Raw genomic sequence first — 21,829 nt, forward strand, 5'->3', positions numbered from 1 at the left:
GCACTCGGCAGGCTGGGGTGTCACTTCCAACTCAATATTACATTTAAAATGTTGGTCATAAATATCACCTCAGCTCCTTGTCACACCCCTATATCCAAAGACTCCCTGCCATGCTCCCGGCCACCCAGGACTGCTGTCTATTAAACAGAGGCATTTAATTTGGTTTAATCTGGTCTGACTGGAATTCTCTGTGCCGGTGGAGAGGCTCTATTAGAAAATATTCCTAACAGTGCAGAACTTACGCACACCCCAGAACTAGTCCGGGAGAGCACTTACCCTTTGCTCTTTGAAACTGAAAACTTTTCCTTCAAGACCCTACCTTGCTGCCTGTGGTATGGTGTAACTCTTCCAGCATTTTGTTAACTGAAGGCCCTGTCCCTTTCCCTTCCGTCAGCCCTCCCTATGTGTTATCCCTGATGGCTGTCGCTCTTGAGGAAGCTAATCCCACAGCCTGAAGGCTTGCCTTCTACCTCAAGCTGTGGTGTTGTAAAACCCCTCTGCAGGTAACTTACCTCAGCTTCTTTTCTGGGAACCTGTAATATCCTTACTATTCATAGCGATTACTTCTTTATACACGTGGACAAGCTGGTGAGGACACATTGGTGTGAGTGGAAAGTTGAAACCACACAAGCTCTAGCTGGTGGGGAAGGGCACCCACCTCATTCTGGGTACACCCTCTGCCACTCCCCACCTGCCACCAAGCACAACTGAGCCCAGAGTTCTACCCTGTTGGCCTAAGAGAATATGCCCTGCCCTGCTCTTTTAACTCAAAAACTATGGCAAAAACACCACTGCCACAGCTGGGAAAGTCTAACATCTTTCAAACTATTTTTGTCACACTGGAATGGGGCCATAAGTACCATAGCAAACATTCAGTGGCTAGAGGGCGACTTTCAGGAATCTGTTCTCTCCTTCCACCAATATCCCAGGGATGGGACTCCCATCATCAGTCTGGCCATCGGTGCCTTTTTTTTTTTTTTTAACCTTGGGAGCTGTCTTAGAGGCCTCTATCTATCTTCGAGTGAGGGCAAAACCAGGACTTCATTTCAGCTCCCCCCACCCCTAGCTACAAGATCTCCTATGAGAATGTCTGGTCCCCACAATTTCCTTTACCAAGTCTGGCGGTTAGATAAAAGACATCATTCCCTCAGGGACTTGAGAAAATAGTTCCTGCCTCTAAAAGGAGTCAGTCTCCTTAAGTCTGGTGAAAGGAGCTTTAGGCTCTCTATTAACCTGCACCTATCAGCAGATGAAGGTTTATGCTGGGCTAGCCTCTAGGCTCCTTCAAGCCCTACTCACAAGCACCTGGTATACACTTCAAAGCCTTCACCCCAGTTTACCATCTCCCCTCCTGCCATGTACCCCCTTAAAACCTTGGAAAACCCAACCACTCTCCCCCTCTCTCTGCTGTCCCCAGAGAGCCTCAGTGGTTTGGAGGGCAGCTGTTTTGGCTCCTTTACTGCACCAGTTTCATTTAGACAACTTCCTCCATTCTTTCTGCAGTCGCGGCTAGGGGGCCTAGAAGAGCCCGCTTGGGTTCATGCAATAATTCAGAAAGCTGTGATTTTTTTAAGCGATCCTGTGATTTTTTTTTTTAATGGCGTGTTGCAAAAGCACTTCACGACCTTACTAAATTTAACCCCCCAGGACTAGATGATAATTGGTGAATGTCTATTGAGAATTCCCCACCTAAACGGTTAGGGGATGCCTAACAATTTACAGGCTGCACCAGCTCTTCTCAAAATTCTACACTCCATGTGGGGAGAAGAACCAATACTCCACCACGTCAAACAGCCACTGCCTATGACAACAATAGACTCTGTAACGTGCTAACTTACTGAGTGTTCACGGGGACAGGTGGGGAGGGCAGGAGTAGCCCTGAGTCGGGGCTACCCAGGCTGCACTGCCACACTGCTCAGTGAACGACAGCTGAGAAAGGACGTTCCCAAGTCTTAAGGGGCTAGGATGGGTAAAGACAGATGACTGGCCCCACTCCAGAGCCTGGGATGAAGGAGGGTGGGGGCACCCCAAACAAGCCGCAGGATGAAGTGGATGCTGCCTGGTGGAGGTGGGGGTCAGGGGGTGTCGCACTCTAAGAACTACGGGTCTAGATACAACACTGGAGGGTGTTCCTACCTGTGGTGCCTTCAGGGTGACACCATCTGCAGGAGGGGCAGACTCCTGAGGCAGGAGAGGGAGAGGGCCACCTCTTGGAGCATCCAAAATTACGGCTGTTGGAGGAGTTTCGTGGGCCAGGGGGACACAGGTGACACTAAGGAATAGAACACTTTAAAATATGGTTGTGTTATAACAAACAAACAAAACACATCGCATGATGATCATTGGCCAAGAAACCCGGAGGCCAACTGCTGCACGCCAGGGGAACCAGAAGAACCCATGGAAGGTGGAGGTCTAGGGACCCTTGCATGGCAGCACAGGTGTGGCTGCTGGCCGTAGCACAAGCACCTGTTCACCAGGAAGTTAACACAGAAAGAAGATCTGCATTTTAAAGTCATGCAAACCAGAAATTTATTGGCATTTGCTTCTCCTGAGCAAACTTTAGTTAATAAAATGAGATCACTGTAAAGACACCATTCCTCTCTCTGCAGGAACGCTGCTCTGAGAGACAGCTGTGTGCCATTTGCCTCACGGCTAAAATGGCGCTATGCTGGTGGATTCGAGAGTCCTAATGTGCACATGAGTTTCCATGGCTGAACCTTTTAATTATTCTTGGATCTACAGCAAAACAACAGCCTAAAACCCACAACAAGCTCTAATTAGCTAGTTCTGATAGCACAGCTCTGAGATGGACCATTATTTCTGTTTTTTCAAAAGAAGAGCCTAGACACCAAGATTAAAGGATTGGAACAAAGTGAGGCACAGAGCAGAGCTTGGCAGACCTGCACTTGAGGAGCAGGCCTAGCTGTTTCCCCTGGCCTTGCTCTGCCTGTGCCATGGTGTATGCGATGGGACTGACAACTGGGAAAACCTACTTAGCTGGATCATCTATTTTCCTTAAATTAAAAAAAAATTTAATATGTGAAAAATTGTGAATATGTGTCTGTCCATGTGTATGAATGCATGTGTACATGTATGTGAAAGAGTGAGTGCTTGTATGTGTGAGCAGAAGCAAGAAGAGGGTATGGGGTAGCCTTCTCTACCTAGTCTGTGTTTGAGGCAAGGTCTCACGCTGAGCTTGGGGCCTGTGTGTTGGGTAGCCTGGAAGCCATCAAGTCCTAGTGATCCTCCTATCGACGCTCACCTTGGAGCGGGGCTTGCAGGTGTGTGTGGGATGCTTAGCGGGGCCTGGGGCGTGTGCAGGATGCCCAGCGGGGCCTGAGGTATCTGTGGGATACCTAGTTCGGCTTGTTACATGGAGGCTGTAATCAAAACTCCAGTCATTGTGATTGCATAATAAGTTTTTTTAACTGGCTCTTCTCTTTTTAACATTCTATAGTAAACATCAGTGTCTTGCCTTATATTGCAGTTAGGCAGACGCTGAGCACCCCAAATCCCAAACTCCAAGTGATCTAAACTCTGAAACTTCTTGAGCACCAACATGATGCTCCAAGCAGAAAATTCTACTGGTGACCTCACGGGACAGATCACAGTCCAACAGAGGCACACCAGATACACTGTCTGCATTCAGCTGCAGGTGGTGTGAGAGGCTGCGTGTGGTGCATAATTCATTCCGTGCTTAGACTTGGGTTTTATCCCCAAGACATCTTATTATGTATTTGCAAATGCTCTAAATTCAGAATAGTTAAGGTCCTGAGCATTTCAGGGAAGGAATCGCCAACTTGCATAGTTTCATACTTACATATATGACACTAGTGTTCAGAGTATTGGCAAGGAAGAAAGGAGGGAAATGAAGGGTCCAAGAAAAAAATATAAAAATGTAGAAATAAAGAAATACAAAGTTGTAAGCCTAGGAGAATGAGAGCAGACTCTCATCAGCTTTCTCAGCAGCTTAAGGATTAACTATTAACAGTGGGTTACTGTGCTTTACAACCCACAGCTCTATTCACAAGGGCAAAGCATCTCTCTGCAAACTGAGAGATAGTCTAAGATAGTATCCCAGCCATCCGTGATTAATGGCAGATATGAGCTGAGTTAACCTTTAGGAGGTGGATATACGTGACCTCTGGGTTATGCATTATCCCTGCTACATGAACCTGGCAGCATCAAAGGGGAGAGCACAGAGCTTCAGTAAACACCGCCTGGAAATGCCAGGGAAGACGGTAGGTCAAGTACAAACACTAGTTTAACTGAAAAACTCTGTTAATGAAGATTGTAAAGTAAGGCAATCTGTACCTGAGTTTTACCTCGAGATTATAAAAATTCCTTTGTTCAGACCAAATGCTTGGTACCCCTACTATAAAAAGGTGGGTTCAGAAACTGGCCTTGGCCACAGCCTTACAAAAATCCATCTCTGGCAGTGGTCCCAGATAGCTGATAAGCTTTTTGTGCCCCATGGAGTTAATTTTTTATTTTTTTCTTGAATAAAGTTTGCTTCCAGTCTATTAGACTTTGGTGGTCTGTCCCCATCTTTGTGCAACCCCTATGGACCCAACAGGAAACACATTACCTTGGATTAGCAAGCGGTCCATAGCTGGCAATACAGTGGACTTGAGGTCTCAAATATTCAGTTGAGAATTCTTCAGTGGGTATAATACAGACCTGATACTGCCAAGTGAGTAAAAACACACAACGGTTACTGGCAAAAAGCTGCACTCTCTTAAAAGTGGTTATTAATAAAAAACACAGCCAGAAAATGTCTATTATTTTAAAGTGGCGAAACTGCAGGATAGCAAGCATGCAGCCTCCCCCCAGGCAGCAAGAAAAATCCTATTTCTTATTAGACAGGATCACTGACTACATTGTTGTTGGAATAATTGCACAAATACGTCAAAGAACAAAATCATGGGAAGGTTCAAGACCAGCTCTGTCCAGGGCCTTTGGATCATGGGAAGGTTCAAGACCAGCTCTGCCCAGGGCCTTTGGATCATGGGAAGGTTCAGGACCAGCTCTGTCCAGGGCCTTTGGTGCCTCTTTTTTTCTCTCTGACTTAGGGCCAGTACCGACACCTGAAATGCTTCCCGAGGGAGAGAGGCAGTGAACGGCCAAAGAGCCTGCTGTTTGAAGACATGGCCACATCTGGGGAAGCACTGTCTTTATAAAAGGTGTCTTAGATTGCAGCCCAAAATTGGACTTTGAAGGATTTGTCTCTACTGCCAATTTCTGGGTCACATAAGAAATTCAGTCATTAAAGAATCTCTTATTATTACAATATCTCTTATTGTATTACCAACTCAAAGTAGTTGGCAAAGTAGTTCAGTCGTAACAACAAAAATGTATGTAGTAACACCAACACTGGGGTGTCCAGAGGGCAATGCCCCCTCCTTCATGGAACATTCATGCTAGTCACCCTGATCTTCAGTGACCTCAGGCCACTTTTCAGAGGACAAATCCATACTTAAAAGGCTGAGGCAGTCCCGGGACAATTTCCGAAAAGGAGACAGTTGGACTCACAGAAGGAAAAGCACCATTTCATAATAATAATTTTTAAAGTCTGATTCCAAACTAGCCCTTAAATTCCAAGTTTTTACTTACTCCTGCTAGGCTAGGCACAAATATTTAAAGCACATTCCCCCTGGCATTTCCTGGGTGTGATGCATGCTTGCTGCCAGCAGTAACAGGAAGCTGTTTCACACTTAGGTAATCTCAAATTCTCTGAGACAGTTCCTGTAAATCTTACAATTCCTTTTTCAGGGAGATGCTACTGTTGGTCACAGCTCCCCCATCACATGGGTGGGCATGAATGCCATTTAATCTGTCCCAGCTGGCATTTAAATTTTAAGGTGTATATCCACCTAGCTGAAATATAGGGTACTACTGTATAAGCAGTTATAAAACTTAAACAGCTGATGGACCGTTCCAAGAAACTACACAGAATGGTAAAATGGAACAGAAATTAAATGATAACCCGTGTCATTTCTGTACCAGGACATAATAATAATAGAGTAGAAATGTAATGATTAAAGATTTTTCACTTATATTAATGATAAAAATTAATGAAATGTGATTTTTTTGTGTGGGAAGCATTCAAGTTTGATGACTGACTTTCTGAGGTGACATGAGGAAGACTCAAGAGGAGAAAAATAGTTAACTGTCAAATGTTGAATTTACAGATAAGATGAAATTGCAGCCCACATTTTAATAAGCTTTTAAGAAATGCAGACAAGAGCAGAAGACTTGTAGAGTTCGTGGGCTAGATGAAGGCGTACCAGGAGGAACTTGGCCGTGTGCACCTTGAGCCGAATGTCTGCATCTGCCAAGAGCTGGTACACAGCCGTACGACTCCGACTGTCAATCACCATGCTCCTGCAAAGAGTGCTGCAAAGGGGAACAGAGCTGTTTTAGCCTGGCAGCCGGCAACTGGCTCCCTTGCTGTGCACCTCATGATCTTCGACTTAATCTGCTTGTAACTAAGTGAACCAGGGGCAATTTTCCCGCATGACGAGTCGAAGAGGGATGCAGTCTACTATAGTTTGAATCACCCAAAATTCATTTTGAAATGCAATTGCCACTGTGACCTTTCAAAGGTGGCCAGGGAACAGAGCCTCAGCTCTGTGGGCGGATTGCTGCTACTGCGTGAGGGGGCTGAGCTGTCACAGGGATGAGCCGTTATGTAAACAGACCCTCATGCCCTCGTACACTCTGGCCCTTCCAGCTCCTATGGCAGAATGACTCAGCACAAGAGCCTCCCGGCAGATGCTGACTCCCAGCTTCCCAACAGTGAGACGCAAACCTCTTCTATTTATAAAATCCCAGGTCTATGCTATTCTGCGCTAGCAGCACAAAGAGACTTAGATTCTGACCACCATCTCTGCGGACAAGAGACTTTCTACTTCAGGCAATGCTGTACCTCCCAGGCCTGCGGCCTCTGCTGCCCATTTCCTCCTGGGTGACAGAAGGCATGGCTAGTCATCAGGAGAAGGGACCCTGGGCAGGGATGGCCGAGCTTTGGGAAATTTGCCAATATTGTTTGGACTACTCATAACTCAAGTTACCCAGCAGTAAGCATGGCTAGCTCTACCAACACAGGGAAGGGCACGTCAGATGGTGTTCAGGGCTGCCAGTTTTCTTCCCTAGTCCCTTTGCACGTCTTCCGCTGCTCCCCACCCTTCCTCTCCATATGGGTGAGAGACATTTTGAGACCCTTTTTTAAAAGTTACGGTTTTACATCATGAAATCTGGCTCTGATGAGACTACTAGGAAGCATATCTAAGGCCATTTCCCTTTGAACACATAAATCTGGAGCTAAGAATAGGGTAAAACAATATGGCCACCCCTAAGAAACACCTGAAATAATTTGGTCAAGGATGCTTCAGAAATGACTAAAAGGAGATAAAACATGCAGACTCTAGCAGAAGTTGGGCACAAGCGCAGAAACCTACAGCCGGTGCGGAAGTGCAACTGAAGCGGCTCTTTCGGACTCGAGTGCCATCATGGGAGCTAAATACATTGATTGCCTTGCATTTAGTTTTATCATCACCCCTGAAAAGTCTCACTAAGAAATAGACGGCCGTGGTTTATCATTACGGGTCGCCGCACTGCGGGGAGAACACGTGATTTATCGCTGCATCACTCTGGAAAGTGAGGCTCTCGTCGCTTTTCTGCTGAGATGTTCTGTCTAACAGAGTGGTTAGAAATCACTTGAGACATGCAGGGGAAAGTTCAAACCTCAGCAGGAGACTGCAACGCTGAACAGGCCTGTCATTTTAAACTCGCACCCTTGCAGGCTGTTAGCCTTTACTTGACCCCTGTGACCTCTGAAACATTAAAAAAAAAAAAAGGAAATATTTTGGCCCAGTAAAAATGTCCAATGCGACTCTCCTGGGTTAAGTATGAAGCAGGCAATCTCTAGTCTACTATGACGCTGTGCTATTCTAAGAACGGGTTTGCTAAGCACACTTAGATGCTCTTATGTGCCGAAACATGTACGGCGTCATACAGCCTTCCTCAGCACTCATCAGAAAACCTGAATGGACAAAATCACAGAGAAACCCTGTCTCGAAAAACCAAAAAAAAAAAAAAAAAACCTGAATGGAATCCTGCAAGGACCCTTCCTTTCTTTGGCTTTGTAAACCTGCCTGTCAGGGCAGGTATGATGGCACATGACTATCCCAGCACCCAGGACACTGAGGCAGGAGGATCATGGATTCAAGGCCTCCCTGGGTTGCATAGCAAGACCTTCTCTTTCCAAAACATATAATCCACCAACTTGGGCATAGATGATCTTGGAGTTGGGAGGTTAACTGGAGAGTCACTGGAGTAACTATGGATAGTCCTCCATCTTTTAGATTCTGTGAAAGGAATCAAGCCTGTGCTCTGAAAGATGGGAGGAGTCTAAAAGCTCACCTGGAAGCTGGGCTCAGATAGAGAAGCTGAAGAAGCCTTGTGGCCAGTACACCCAGGACTCTGGCACGCGAGGTCCTACCCATCGGGGAGTACACATTGCAGTGTATGATGCCAACTGCGTGTGAAACTCATATATTTAGATAGTGAGAGGCAGTTCTGAGAAACTGCTTCAGGCCCATCCCATGCCCTTACAGCCCACCTACAGAACTGAGGAGATGGGTTTGGTGGGGAAGTACTTGTCTGCCATGTGGATGGTGCTGGGTCTGAGCCTCAATACCACACACATATCCAAGTATGATTCTTCCTTTATGGGATCTCCATCCCATAAACAGAGCCCTCAGGATTTATTTAGGATCACTAAGAGCATAACATTAATTCAACAGTCATTTTCTCAGGCCTCACAAAAATGCCTATGTTAAGCTGCTCTTTTCATCCATTCTTTTCATTTCACATCCTGGAAGATGGGCAGCTACTTCAATTATCTCAGGTTTGCCATAAAACTTGAACAAAGGCCAACAAAACGTTGAAGGCCCTGACCAAGAGCTGGTGTGCTCACTGCTGCTAGTGTGTCCAGGGACTAGAACTTCAGGTGAGCTCACTGCTGCTAGTGTGTCCAGGGAGTAGAACTTCGGGTGAGCTCACTGCTGCTAGTGTGCCAAGAGACTAGAACTTCAGGTGAGCTCACTGCTGCTAGTGTGTCCAGGGAGTAGAACTTCAGGTGAGCTCACTGCTGCTAGTGTGCCAAGAGACTAGAACTTCAGGTGAGCTCACTGCTGCTAGTGTGTCCAGGGACTAGAACTTCAGGTGAGCTCACTGCAGCTCTCCACGAGTGTGTCCAGGGACTAGAACTTGGGGTTAGCTCACTGAAGCTCTCCACGAGTGTGTCCAGGGACTAGAACTTCGGGTGAGCTCACTGCAGCTCTCCACGAGTGTGTCAAGGAACTAGAACTTCGGGTGAGCTCGCTGCAGCTCTCCACGAATGTGTCAAGGGACTAGAACTTCGGGTGAGCTCACTGCAGCTCTCCACGAGTGTGTCAAGGGAGTACAACTTCGGGTGTCATTTAATCACACTTTTAGCCTCATCGGCAAATGCCCTCTGTGCTTTAATTAAGGAATGTTCGTGAAACATTATTCAAAGAAAATCACTTTTAGCAAGCCCTTGTCCATTAACACTCTTTTTTTTTCGAGACAGGGTTTCTCTGTGGTTTTGGAGCCTGTCCTGGAACTAGCTCTTGTAGACCAGGCTGGTCTCGAACTCACAGAGATCCGCCAGCCTCTGCCTCCCAAGTGCTGGGATTAAAGGCGTGCGCCACCACCGCCCGGCTCTGTCCATTAACACTCTTGGGCAAACATTTCATTAGGGTAAACTTGAGAGTCCTTCCTCATTCCGTTTGCACTCAGCAGTCATCAACCACTAATGATGGCAGATTCTGAAGGTGGGCTGTGAAGGGAGATGGGCACCTTTCCCATTATTTCACAGAGCTGCCCATGGAGATGTCCCAATCCATCTGGGGATAATGTTATTCCCTAGAACTAGTTTCCTCCTAGTTTTCAAAGGTTGCCTCAAAAGGAAGCAACTCCAGTTGGCTATCACCGAAGTCCCAGCAGACTTCCCTGCTGGAGGAATTCCAGGGCGGGGCCTTATTACCTGTGCTGGCAGCTGTAGACGTTCACCTGGCCTGCCAAGGCAGACCCTGGGCTCTTCAGGCTGACATCCACCACAGAAAGTTGGTCCACCTCCGTGACATACTCCAGCATGATCACATAGTGGCCAATCTGCGGGACCCGCAAGCGCAGGTGCAGTTCCACCTGCCAGAGAGGTCAAGTCATCCAATGTGCGTTGTATTGGATATGTTTTTACAATGGCAAAAGCAGAGAGGATGTCCCAGAGTCTGGTCATGTCTACATAGTAAACTCGTGATCCTCCAGAGAGGTTGTGGGGGAAACAGACGCCCTGTTAAAATTCTGAGCTCAGAGAAACATTGCATAATCACTTGTCTGGAACTTCCAAGAGTATCGTGTATTTCTGTTTTCTAACTCTGAGGATTCTGTGTCTAAGGACTTCTGTTCTCGGGGATGGCTCAGCTGCTTGTTTCCTAACAACAAACAAACATCCCCAACACTGAGAATGGAGACCTGCCTCTTAAATGCTACCTCAAGAGAGAAATATCAGATTAGCCAAATAAAAACCATGTAAAAGCAGCACACAAGTCCTCCCTTTGGCAGGAACGAGGACACTTGGCTTCTTTTCTTTCAAACCATTTTCTATGGTGGCATACACGTTTCCCCCTTTTTATTTTTAAGAAAACTGGTTATGAGTCAGAAACCAAGGTTTTCTCAGGCTGCAATGACCCACAAAGCTGAAAATGTTTACTCTCTGGCCCTTGCTGGAGAAAATGTGATTTTCTCTTTGTCAATCATGAGGCAGAAGCTTGTGGTCCAAAATCAGGCTGACACTGGCTGTGCAACCTAGAACTTATGTCTGTATGCCCCTACAAAATAGGGACAGTGGCATCAGTCCTCCCTCAACAGAGTTGAGGTTGGATGAATGGATGGAGAACGTTGAAGCTCTATGTGACATACAACAAGCACTACAGAAACATTGGTGGATACTGAAAGGAGAAATAAAAAGATAGTGGGCACCTTTGGTGGGTCCTGCCAAGGTATGCCACTAGGGAAACAGACCATGCACAACAGAGTTAGCACAAGAGGTTTAGAGGGTGGGGCGACAAAAGACCATGTCAGAGTGGGGACTTGAGAGAGGCAGACAGACAGGAGGAAGAAGAGAAACAGGAGAGAAAGGAAGAGGCAAGAGAGGGAGAGCAAGCTGTGCCTCCTGGGTGCTTTTAAGGGGCACACAAGCTGCACAGCTGGCGGTGGAAAGGCACTGGCGACAGGTGGCGGAGGCAGGTCGCTGCTGTGGCCGCCGAGACTAGCAGTTGTGATTGGGTTGTCTTTGTTAAGATTTGTTCCTTTTGCTCAACCACGTTTCCTGGTGTGCCGTTTATTTTTACACCTTTATTGACCAAAGAGCAAATGTGCACTGGTCACTCAGTTCTGACTCTGTCACATAGGAGAGTCCAGCCTTGGCCTGCCAGCTTCTCTCCTCAGGCATCTTCAAATGAAAGCTATCTGTCTCAGCTCACCGCACAGCACGCGTGGGCCAGTGACAAGATGTGACTTCCATCATATCATGCCTCTAAGCTCCTACTGCCAACCCACTGTGAGTACCACAGACTGGTATCTGTTTACATCTGATAGTAACGCAGATGGACTTGGGTGAAATGGAAAGGTGATGTCGCTGTCGGGCTATTTGTCTGAAGAGGACTTGAAAGGGCCCAGGGCCAGACTCTGCAGCACAGAGCTTCCCTTTCCTGGTTCAAGTGAAGGGTAAAGACGTGGAGGGTAGGTTATCAAACCTTCCACCTACGCCAAGCCAAGAAGGATAAACTACCATCCTGATGTCAGATGGGAATTTCAATATTTTGGCCATCAAGTGTTACTGAAGGCCTACTGTGACCAGCTAGTGAGCATCCAATAGATTATAAGACAGGTGAGTTCTGCTCTCGGGCTTTGATCAGATAATTAGATAACTATACAGGTACAGTATAAGTTTCAAGTGTGGCAAATTCTCTCAGAAAGTAGCATAGAAACATGTAAGATGTGGAACTGAGTTAGTCAGAGAGGTGTGGAGGCCCAAAAATGTGAGCCTAATTCCACCTTGTCTGCCAGTCAGAGTTGGAGTTCCTCTAAATGACTGGCAAGGTAGTTTTACATCCCAACTCAGGGTGTGATTGCTTGGTTCTTTTAACATTAAAGTAGCTCATTCAAGTGGGTCCTTGCCATCTCTACAGATGGTCAGGATATGAATATGTATTTCTGTTCCTTCTTTTGTAACAAAGAGGTCACCTGGGGAGTGGCTGCCTTCAGCATTCACGGTCTAGGGCCTAAACAACAGAATGCTAATGATTTGATGTCTCCGAGTGTTAAAGCGATTGACTGTATACAAGCTATGGGGCAATTTCAGTAACTACTGGAATGCCCTCCTGGTACTATTCTATGGTTTCTGATCTGTCATTTTTCACACATCTCTGTATTCTATACTTATATTTCTAAATTCCCATGCCCCTATCCTGGCAAGAGGTGGTTTTGTCGAGGCTGATCCTTGACAATGTGTGTGTGTGTGTGTCTCCACGTGTATATGTCCTATATCACCTCAGGAGGACCAGGATGGCAGATGTGTGCTTCCACATCTGCCTTTATGTGGCTGCTGAGATCTGAGCTCAGATCCTCGTGTTTAAACAGCAAGTGCTTTATGAACCATCTCTCTGGCCCGGCGAGCAAAAATTTCTGCAGATGCAGGCAATTTAATCAGGAGGCTTCCACAGAGACATCATGCAACATGGCAGCACATGAGACTTCCTTACCCAGTCTGGGGGCCAGAAATGGCTCCCATTTTGGATTTTTCTGGTTTTCTGATACTTGCACATACAGAATAAGAATTGTTACTATTTAGATGTATACCGACATCCCTCTATGAGCCATGCCCACTGGTGACACCGTTTTGGAAAGTTGTGGAATCTGTACACACTGGGGCCTAGCCAGAGGAGGTAAATTTCTGGAGGGCAGGCCTCGAGGTTTCCACATGACCTTACTCTCTTTCCCATCTCGGCCATAGCCAACAGACACTCATGCTGCCCAAGTTTTCCTTACCTTAGCGGACTACACCCCAAACCAAAACCCAGAATAAATCCTTTCTTACTTAGGCTGCTTTGTGTCGAGTATTTGGTCACACTAAGAAGCAAAGTAATTAATATAGGTAAATAAACCTGGGATGAGATTAAAGCTTAAATAAAAATTCCTTGGTTTTATATACAAGGCCAGTGAGTCTAGCAATAATAACTCTTGTATAAGAAAGGAGCTAGAATAGCTACAATACTGCTTCTAATGCCACAGATCTGAGTTTCATCACAACAGCCTTCTTGCAGTGACAAAAATAGTCTATGATAAAAATAGTCTATGATCCATGTTGTCCCCAAACATGGGTGATTGTTGAGACCTTGAGGTAGCTGAGAGACAGCTTAGATATACTTAAGCTTAACTAATATAAGTTTATATATTCCCAAGGGGCTGGTACCCCTCAGCTGGACTTCCCTATTATCAAAACATATATACATATATGTTCATTCTCACATGTTAAATATATGTACAAGTGAGTGCACATGTGTACATGCAGTATGGACAGAAAGGAATGTGGTTAAGCTAATTTTAGAATGGAGTAGAGAGAATATTCGGTTTTTCATTGTAGCTAATTATGTTTTCTTATTACACTAACTATATTTTTATAAATTAAAAATCTAATAAAATAAAATGAGGAGCCAAAGAAGTAACCTTAGTATCTTTAGCTGTTGCCTTTAAAATGTAAGGACATAGTTTATAAAATGTGTGCACCTAAATATTTAGGAATAATTAAGGCCACAGATATTTTAATTTCATACACTTTACCCCAAAAGAAGTGTTCTCTCAAAAATTCAGAAGAGACAATGTTAACAAAAGAATGAGAATGGAGGGGAGCAGGCTGTTGTTCAGCATCTTCATTTTGAGGTGCTGAGATGTGTGTTCTCACTGCTGGTATACTATACAATCTGTTACCAGTATGTTTGTTACCAGGTTTGCCCGTGTCACTCCAAGAACTCCAGGAAGAGACACAAAGCCCTGGCCTGTACTAACCTGTCCTCCCAGCCACAGGACAGATGCCTGGGGGGGGGCGGGGGAGGGGCAGTTTCAGATTCCAAGTTCCACAAATTCAGCTGCTACAAATGGCTAGGCCTATGGGGTTGAGCAGAGGGGACCCGTTGTATCCTTTTAAAGGTAAATCAACCCGGCTACTGGAGGCCTGTAAGATTGTCGACTTCACTGTGAGTCAGGTGGAGCAGGTAACCAAATGACCCTGAGATCGTCTATGGTTGTTGCTATTTCTAGAAGGTGCTAAAAAAAAAAAAAACCCCTCAACACAGCTCCGTGTGGAGGGCGTGTCTGCCCCAGTTCAAATCAGAGCCCTCACCTCCTGTTCATCAACACCTCTGAGAAACCCTTCTGGCTCTCAGGGATTTGGGAAGCAACCGTAGCTAACTAAGCATTCAGCAGACACAAATGCAGAGGTCGCACCAGCTTTGACAGGAAGTGGAAGGATGCCCCACCTCTCTCCCACTGAGGTCCACCATGGCTGGGTGTGCGGGAGTGGGCTGCCTCACTGCCACAGGTCTTGGCTCCCCATCAAGCAGGAAGTGTGTGGCCTCACAAGCCAGGGTGCAGGAGAATCGGGTCACTGGTAAATGCTGGTAAAGCAAACAACTTCAACGAGAACAAATACAATCGTTACCACATGAACACGATACGGAAACCTACAGAGCTACAAGGCTGCAGTGATGCAAGTCACCTCGGCGTCCTTGCATCACTTCCTCAACAAAGTCTTAGCGAGTGGACATGGAAGGCATGGACCAGCAAGTTTCCCACACAGGAGGGGACGGAACCAAGGTCCAAGAACCCGCCCTTCTTTGAGCTCTTGCCCTCGTCCGATGAATGACTCTGAGGTGACTTTGCGAGCTGCAGCGTTCCACACGCACAAGGCGGCGGCGGTGGCGGCGCTCTTCATCCAGCTGTGGCATGCGACATGCTTTCAGATTCTTACTCAAGTAAGGCTCAGAGCAACAATTCACAATGAACCTACCAGCGGGGCTGTACCATAACCCATAACCGCTGCGATTGTGAGGCCACCATCATGAGCCTTGTATTCGTGGCTAATTCAGAGGAGTCTGGTGGCATTGAGGCTGCACCCCACCCCCACTCCATACTAACTTGTCCTGGGGCGATCCTGTGTGGGCGCATGGTTCCGTGACTGGCACTTGCAGGGCGAGAGCTTCATAGTAGTCGCGGGGAAGCAGCACCAGGTAATCCTAGCCAGTGAAGACCACAGGCAGAGTTGGTAATGAAATGACAAATGTGTATGCTAAGAGAATAAAGTCCCAGGGAAGTCAATGGTGAACTTCAACTTCAGATCAACTCTTTCGTTCTTCACCCTGGCCCTCCAGAACCCACAATTCTTCGCACACTAGAGGTCAGGGCTGCAGAGTGTATATTTGGGATTTCTAGATCCACAGGAAATGTTACTTTATCTTCCGGTTGTTTATAATAAATCCCCTTCTCCTAGTGATCAAAGACATTGAACTAAATTATTAAGATGCTCTGCTGAGGGGCTGGAGAGATGGCTCAGAGGTTAAGAACACTGGTTGCTCTTCCAGAGGACCCCGGTTCAATTCCCACCACCCACATGGCAACTCACAACTCTCTGTTCCAAGGGATCCAATGCCCTCACGCAGGTAAACCAATGTACATGAAATAGAAATAAATCATTAAAAAAGATGCTCTGCTGAGCCGCTGGCTGCCCTCCTCACTACAGAGCGCCATCTACTGACCAGTGATGTGGCCTTCAGCTCCAACCCTGCCGACAGAGCATAGTGGTAGGGAAAGGGTTTTTGTGATGTTGGTATCTCAGACAACCTTCCTGCCTGTCCTAGCAAATGAAAGAGCAGCTATCCCACCAACCATGCCAGATTAAGTTATGCAAATGCAGCTAAGCATTCAGGAAAGAGCGGTGCTCCAGGCTCTCAGACACAGGTGCCTTGCAGTGTCCCAGCGATCTCAGGATCTGTGGCCCCACTACATATATGCAGAAGGGAGGAGATGGGGGATTCGCCTCTAGAGGGAGATTCCCATGTGGTCCTTAAGGCATTTTCTTTTCTCAGGTACGGGAAAAAGCAGATTGGTGGTCAGGGGACTCGGTGGCTTTATTACAGGGTAGGTTTTCACTGTTCTAGATGTCATTTCCCTGAGCAGGCCCATAGCTGCTATCGTCCTGAAGACCAGTAAGCAGAAATAGCAAGTGCCCAGTGAGGACAGAGTCACGCTGGGAACATCAGCACAAGGTTGTTCCGCATCTCCCAGGCCTAGGTAGGGGGTTATGACAATCTTTCCACCCGTCCAGCTTCACACCCGTACTGGTAGCAAAGGAACTTCCTCTTCCTCACTTCTAATATCTGAAAATATCCTTTCTGACTCACTTATCTCTCCAGACATGAAATTTCTTTGCCAAGAAGGCACGAGGGCCAACGGATGTTATATAACCTCACATTGTTTGTCTTTGGAAAAGACACCCAAGGTTAAGTTCTATCTCTGTCACTCAGGAGAAGCAATGGAGGCAGCTTCAGAGCTGAGTGACCAGCTTAAGACTTCCTGATGTTCCAAAAGGACAGCTTTATGGTTCCTGCTTCAAGCACATGATATTAAATGTGTGCTAACGACTTTATCTCTGGCCTTGCTACAAGTTATAACAAACCTGAGGTGTGGACAAAGAGCAGGGCCTCAGAGAAGCCCCTTGTGGCTCCTCTGGCTTTCCTTGGATGAGGAGCCGTTTGCCAGACCAGCTTTAGGATTCCTGACTAGGTGAGGGAAAGGCAGGAAGAAGGGGGGTTTGGGGGTAGAGGGGTTGGGGGAGGGCCCCTGGCTCCTGGAGCCTCTCCCTTCCCTTCACACATCCCTAAATCTCACTGCTATTTATCCTCCTCATTAATTAGATTCTCCTGATTATTCTGCATGTTTGGGTGTGTGCATCTTTGGTGCCTTTTTGCTTCATAACAGAAATATCAAACAAAATTAGAAAGGTAGGGTCATGTCTTTATAAGAGCTTTGCATTTGTTCTAATTTTTGAGTTATAGTTCATTTATATAGAGACATATAGATTATTTTTGTCCAAGAGTAATTGACTGAAGGAAGGGACATAACATTTCTCTGTCATGTCCCCTAAGGGAAAAAGCCAGTTCCCTTTGCAGTAGAAGGGAAATGCATGTGATTCTGACGTCTTACCATGGGTCACAGGAATGAGCGAGACTATCTCAGGGAGAGGACAGTCCACGGACCTGGACACTCAGATCCAGCTTACCAGGAGGACTCCTTCCACCTGGATGCAAGCGATCCATGTCCCTGGGGTGATGGAGAATGGGTCTGCAGAGCCATCTCCGGGGACAGTGACAAAGGCTGGCTCCTTATTTGGGGGAAAGTTCATCTCTTTGCTTTGAGAAGCGCCTATCAGGAGACAAACAGCAGTTGAAGGTGTTAGCAGTGGTATCTATTAAGGTGTCGAGTTTTCAGGTGTATTAAATACATTCATATACTAATATCTATGTGTATACACTTGACACAGACTCAGCCACGTAGCCAGGTCACCGGACCTGGAACTCATGACAGAACACACTGATCTCAGCTGGTTACCCCCCTGCCTTTTCCCCTCAAGTGCCGGATGACCGAGGCAAACTACCACATCTGGCTAAGATCTATCTTTAGGAATGTACCTTCCAGATGTGTGTATTCAATATGTAATATGGTTTTTTATTTCTTTCTTTTTTGTCTGTAGGAGATTGTCATTTTTTATTTTTATTCATGAGTATACTTTCACTTTCCAATTAGGAAATATCCCAGCTCTCTATTTACTTGTTTCCAGGATGTAGCATGCATTTCTTCTGCCCCTGAGTGAGTCTGAGGGGTCTTCTGCACCTGGTCCCTGAGTCTGAGGTCTTCTGCACCTGGCCTCTGAGTGAGTCTGAGGTCTTCTGCACCTGGCCTCTGAGTGAGTCTGAGGGGTCTTCTGCACCTGGTCCCTGAGTCTGAGGTCTTCTGCACCTGGCCCCTGAGTGAGTCTAATGGGTCTTCTGCACCTGGCCCCTTAGTGAGTCTGATGGGTCTTCTGCACCTGGCCCCTTAGTGAGTCTGAGGTCTTCTGCACCTGGTCCCTGAGTCTGAGGTCTTCTGCACCTGGCCCCTGAGTGAGTCTAATGGGTCTTCTGCACCTGGTCCCTGAGTCTGATGGGTCTTCTGCACCTGGCCCCTTAGTGAGTCTGAGGTCTTCTGCACCTGGCCCCTGAGTGAGTCTGAGGGGTCTTCTGCACCTGGCCCCTTAGTGAGTCTGAGGTCTTCTGCACCTGGCCCCTTAGTGAGTCTGAGGTCTTCTGCACCTGGCCCCAAGTCTGAGGTCTTCTGGAGAGGACATGTTTGCACCAGATCTCTGCATAGCTCTCCTTCTATAGACATTTACAAAGGTCCACTGTTTCAGGCCTAGGGCTGGTTGCAGGCAATGTAGTGAACACAGCAAGCATGGCCAAGCTCCCTGGGGACATGAGGAGGGAGAGTCAGGGATCAGACTACAGAATGATATGAAAGAGCAGACAGTGGTAGTAGGGACGAGAGAGGAGGCATAGACAACCTTAGGAATATGAAACCAGGTTCCTAATTCAGACTTAGAGGAGACTGTCTCAGAGAGCAGGGAACAAGCCAAACTGTATTCTAGTTGTATGGACAGACAGAGGGCAGACAACTGAGGCCACCCGGGCACAGGGGGGTCTGTGTGGACAGACAGAGGGCACACTGCTTGTGACACCCAGGAGCAGAGGGGTGTGTGGACAGAAGGCAGACCCCTGACACCATCCAGAAATGAACAGAGGAGTCTGTGGGGACAAACTTAGAGTCTACAGCCTCTGTCTACAAAGACTAGTTATGCACTTGGGCGGCTTGCTTTCTTTAGTCCACAAGCTCCTTGTGTAGGGCACGAGGCTCCTCGCCTTAAGGAGAGCCCGCTAGAGCTCTCTAGTGGCTGTGAGCTGCTTAGCCTCCAGCCCCAAATGCTTGACCCAATTCCTCCTCTCACTTCCCACTCTGCCATGGATGTGAAATAAGGTTATGTAACATCTCAGTGCTGAGTCAGGCTTCCATTAGCACTGTTCTGAGTCCTTCTGGGATTACAAGTGATTTCTTGAGTCCATTTCTGGGATTGGTTGACGCTCTAACTCCATGTGTTATAGGCCCTGCCCCCGACTGCTGTGAGTGGTACCCTCTTCTGCTCAGGAAGTCCTCACGGTTGAAGGAAGTTCAAAGGTCCTTGGGCCTTCCTTGAACTTCCTATTTTCTGACCTTCATTTTAAAATTCCAACCCTCCTCTATTTCTCCTTGCTTGAAACCATGAGAGAATTAAGAGCAATAGGCCAACAGCTCCTAAATAATACCCTTCCCTAAAAGGCGGCACCCACTTCCCCATAAGTGTGCTACACAGATCTGTTTTTACCACTAAAGGGATCCATGACCCCTGGGGATGAAGGATAGCCAACATTTGAACATCGCTATGCTGATTTTTAAAATGATGGTGATAATTTAACAGCAAAAGTAAAAGAAGCACAAAGTGAAGAGAAAGCAATGGTAACAGCATGCAAGAGAGCCATCCAATCAGATGGTATGGAAGGATGTGATGCAAGAGAGCCAGCCAATCAAATAGTAAGGAAAAGCATGCAAAAGAAGTGACCAATAAGATGATAAGGAAGGATGCAAGAGAGCCGACCAATCATATGGTGAGGAAGGATGCAAGCGAGCCAGCCAATCAGATGGTGAAGAAAAGCATGCCAAATGACTGGCCAATCAGATGGTAAGGAAGGATGCAAGTGAGCCGGCCAATCAGATTTTGCCATGGGCTTAATGTCTTCTAGGGATGATGGGCTTTGTGAAAACCAAAGGAATGCTATTTTGATCCTTTCTCAACTGAAAAGAGGTGAAGCCAGTTTAGAGACTCAATTGTGCATCCCTCCAGCACTGGGAGGAAGAGTCACTCTGGACTGGTTGTGGGACTCTGTCTCTAAAGAGGGAAACAAGTAACAAGGCTTCACATTGTACCTACCCGACTTCGCCTGGGATGGATAAACAGTGATACGGCCAGACACTCCTTCAGTCCCAGGGTTGACGTATCTCAGAATAATGTGGAACAAGGAGAGATTTGACTTCCTCGCAGTCAGCCTTATCCTTACTTCATTCTGAAAAGTAACCCCCCAAAGTCATGAAGTGTAGATGAGAAAAGTGGCTGCCAAGAAATGCCAGCCAACCACTGACTTCATTTAGATTTGTAAGGCACACCCACACAAATGCGCATGCACACACACTCAGTAAACATCAAGTAACAGGTAGAAACAGGCAGGCCTGACAAGAACACCAAGGCACTTACACTTCCAGCTGCAGAAGAACACACTCTCTCAACAACTAGGGTTCCCGTGTGTGTGTGTGTGTGTGTGTGTGTGTGTGTGTGTGTGCGCGCGCGCGCACAGGCAGACAGAACAGAGTGTTAGATGGACTAGTATCAGAGGGTTGCAGTGACAGGAGCAAGCGCCACTGGCTGGGAAAACTCAAAAGCAGAGGAAAGTGTGCCATTTCACACCACGGCTCTAGCGAGGCCCCCAAGCCCCACTTTACATGAAGAAGTTCACATCTAAATGGCTGCAGACAGGAATGGTGGGGGACCTCAAACACATCTGTGATAAGAACCCAGATGTTGATAAATGTGCCTGTTTGCCTTGGAAAGTTGTATCTCTAGTTTTCACCAATAAACAGTGTTATCTTTTGAACAGGAGGAGAGGGCTTGTGTGACCCCAGAGCTTGAGTTAATAACACAAGTAAATTATCATTTATTCAAATTTATATACTATATATAACATATATAAACATTTTGCCTGCATATATGATGTGCATTGAGGCTAAAAGAGGGTATTGGATCCCTTAGAACTGGAGTTAGGGGTGCTTGTGAGCCACCGCGTGCTCTAAACTGCTGAGTCATCCCTCCAGTGCAAAGAATAAGTTACTTTTGCTAGGAACACAAACTACATGTCCAGATCCAGCTGTGGCCCAAGGGAAGTTCACAAAGTGTGGGAGTTCCTACACCATAGTTCTTCTCACCCCTTTCCCAGTTAGGCAGCTTTCACTGGAGAGGACGTGTATTGAGTGAGGCACAGGAGACAGCAAAGGCTGACTTCCAGACGATCACCAGCTCCACCGCAGAAGCTGCGGACGGTGCCACGTGGAAATTCCCTCCAGCCCGACAAGTTTGATTGAACTCATTTTTTTCAGTTTTGATACTAATGAAAAGTCCAGGAAAAGAATATAAAAATAAAGGGTATGGTCCAGGAATATAGAAATATAAAGTTGCAAGCCCAAACACATTTGGAAGAAAAAAAAAGCTGGCAGCCACTGTGTACAGAGGTAAACTTTCAAGAGTTGTCTTCTGCCTCCCAGCTTCCGAGCTAGGCAGGTACTGCAGACAAAGCTTAGCTTCTAACTATTGCCTCTATGGGACCCTCTGCTTGTATTCCCTAATCTTTAACTGTGTCCCTAGGTTACTCTACTTTCTGCCTCGCATTCTTTCAGGGACGGTGAAAAGCGGCTGTGTCAACCAAGGCTTTGGCAAACATCCTAAGTTAACCCTAACATTCTATAACTAAAAGTCGTAAAACTTAAAATGTTCTGTGACGTTAAACCTGACCTC

The 21,829-nt window shown here is 46.7% G+C and overlaps 1 protein-coding gene across 2 annotated transcripts in view; it reads right to left on the bottom strand.

The window, feature by feature from the left end:
- LOC121445218 (laminin subunit alpha-3) overlaps window positions 1-21,829 on the bottom strand; it is a 221,174-nt gene that overhangs the window by 102,699 nt on the left and 96,646 nt on the right. For both annotated transcript variants that reach the window (XM_041647241.1, XM_041647240.1), the window contains exons 20-27: window positions 20,198-20,330; window positions 17,423-17,565; window positions 15,283-15,380; window positions 14,625-14,778; window positions 10,073-10,233; window positions 6,288-6,396; window positions 4,589-4,686; window positions 2,137-2,272 (exon numbers count right to left, since the gene is read on the bottom strand). In XM_041647241.1, coding sequence (XP_041503175.1) covers window positions 2,137-2,272; window positions 4,589-4,686; window positions 6,288-6,396; window positions 10,073-10,233; window positions 14,625-14,778; window positions 15,283-15,380; window positions 17,423-17,565; window positions 20,198-20,330 — 1,032 coding nt within the window. The remainder of the gene's footprint in view (window positions 1-2,136; window positions 2,273-4,588; window positions 4,687-6,287; window positions 6,397-10,072; window positions 10,234-14,624; window positions 14,779-15,282; window positions 15,381-17,422; window positions 17,566-20,197; window positions 20,331-21,829) is intronic.

The sequence above is a fragment of the Microtus oregoni genome, unplaced genomic scaffold (genome assembly GCF_018167655.1).
Source record: "Microtus oregoni isolate MIOR12 unplaced genomic scaffold, Mior012 000166F_ref0000362, whole genome shotgun sequence".
In the NCBI taxonomy this organism is placed as follows: domain Eukaryota; kingdom Metazoa; phylum Chordata; class Mammalia; order Rodentia; family Cricetidae; genus Microtus; species Microtus oregoni.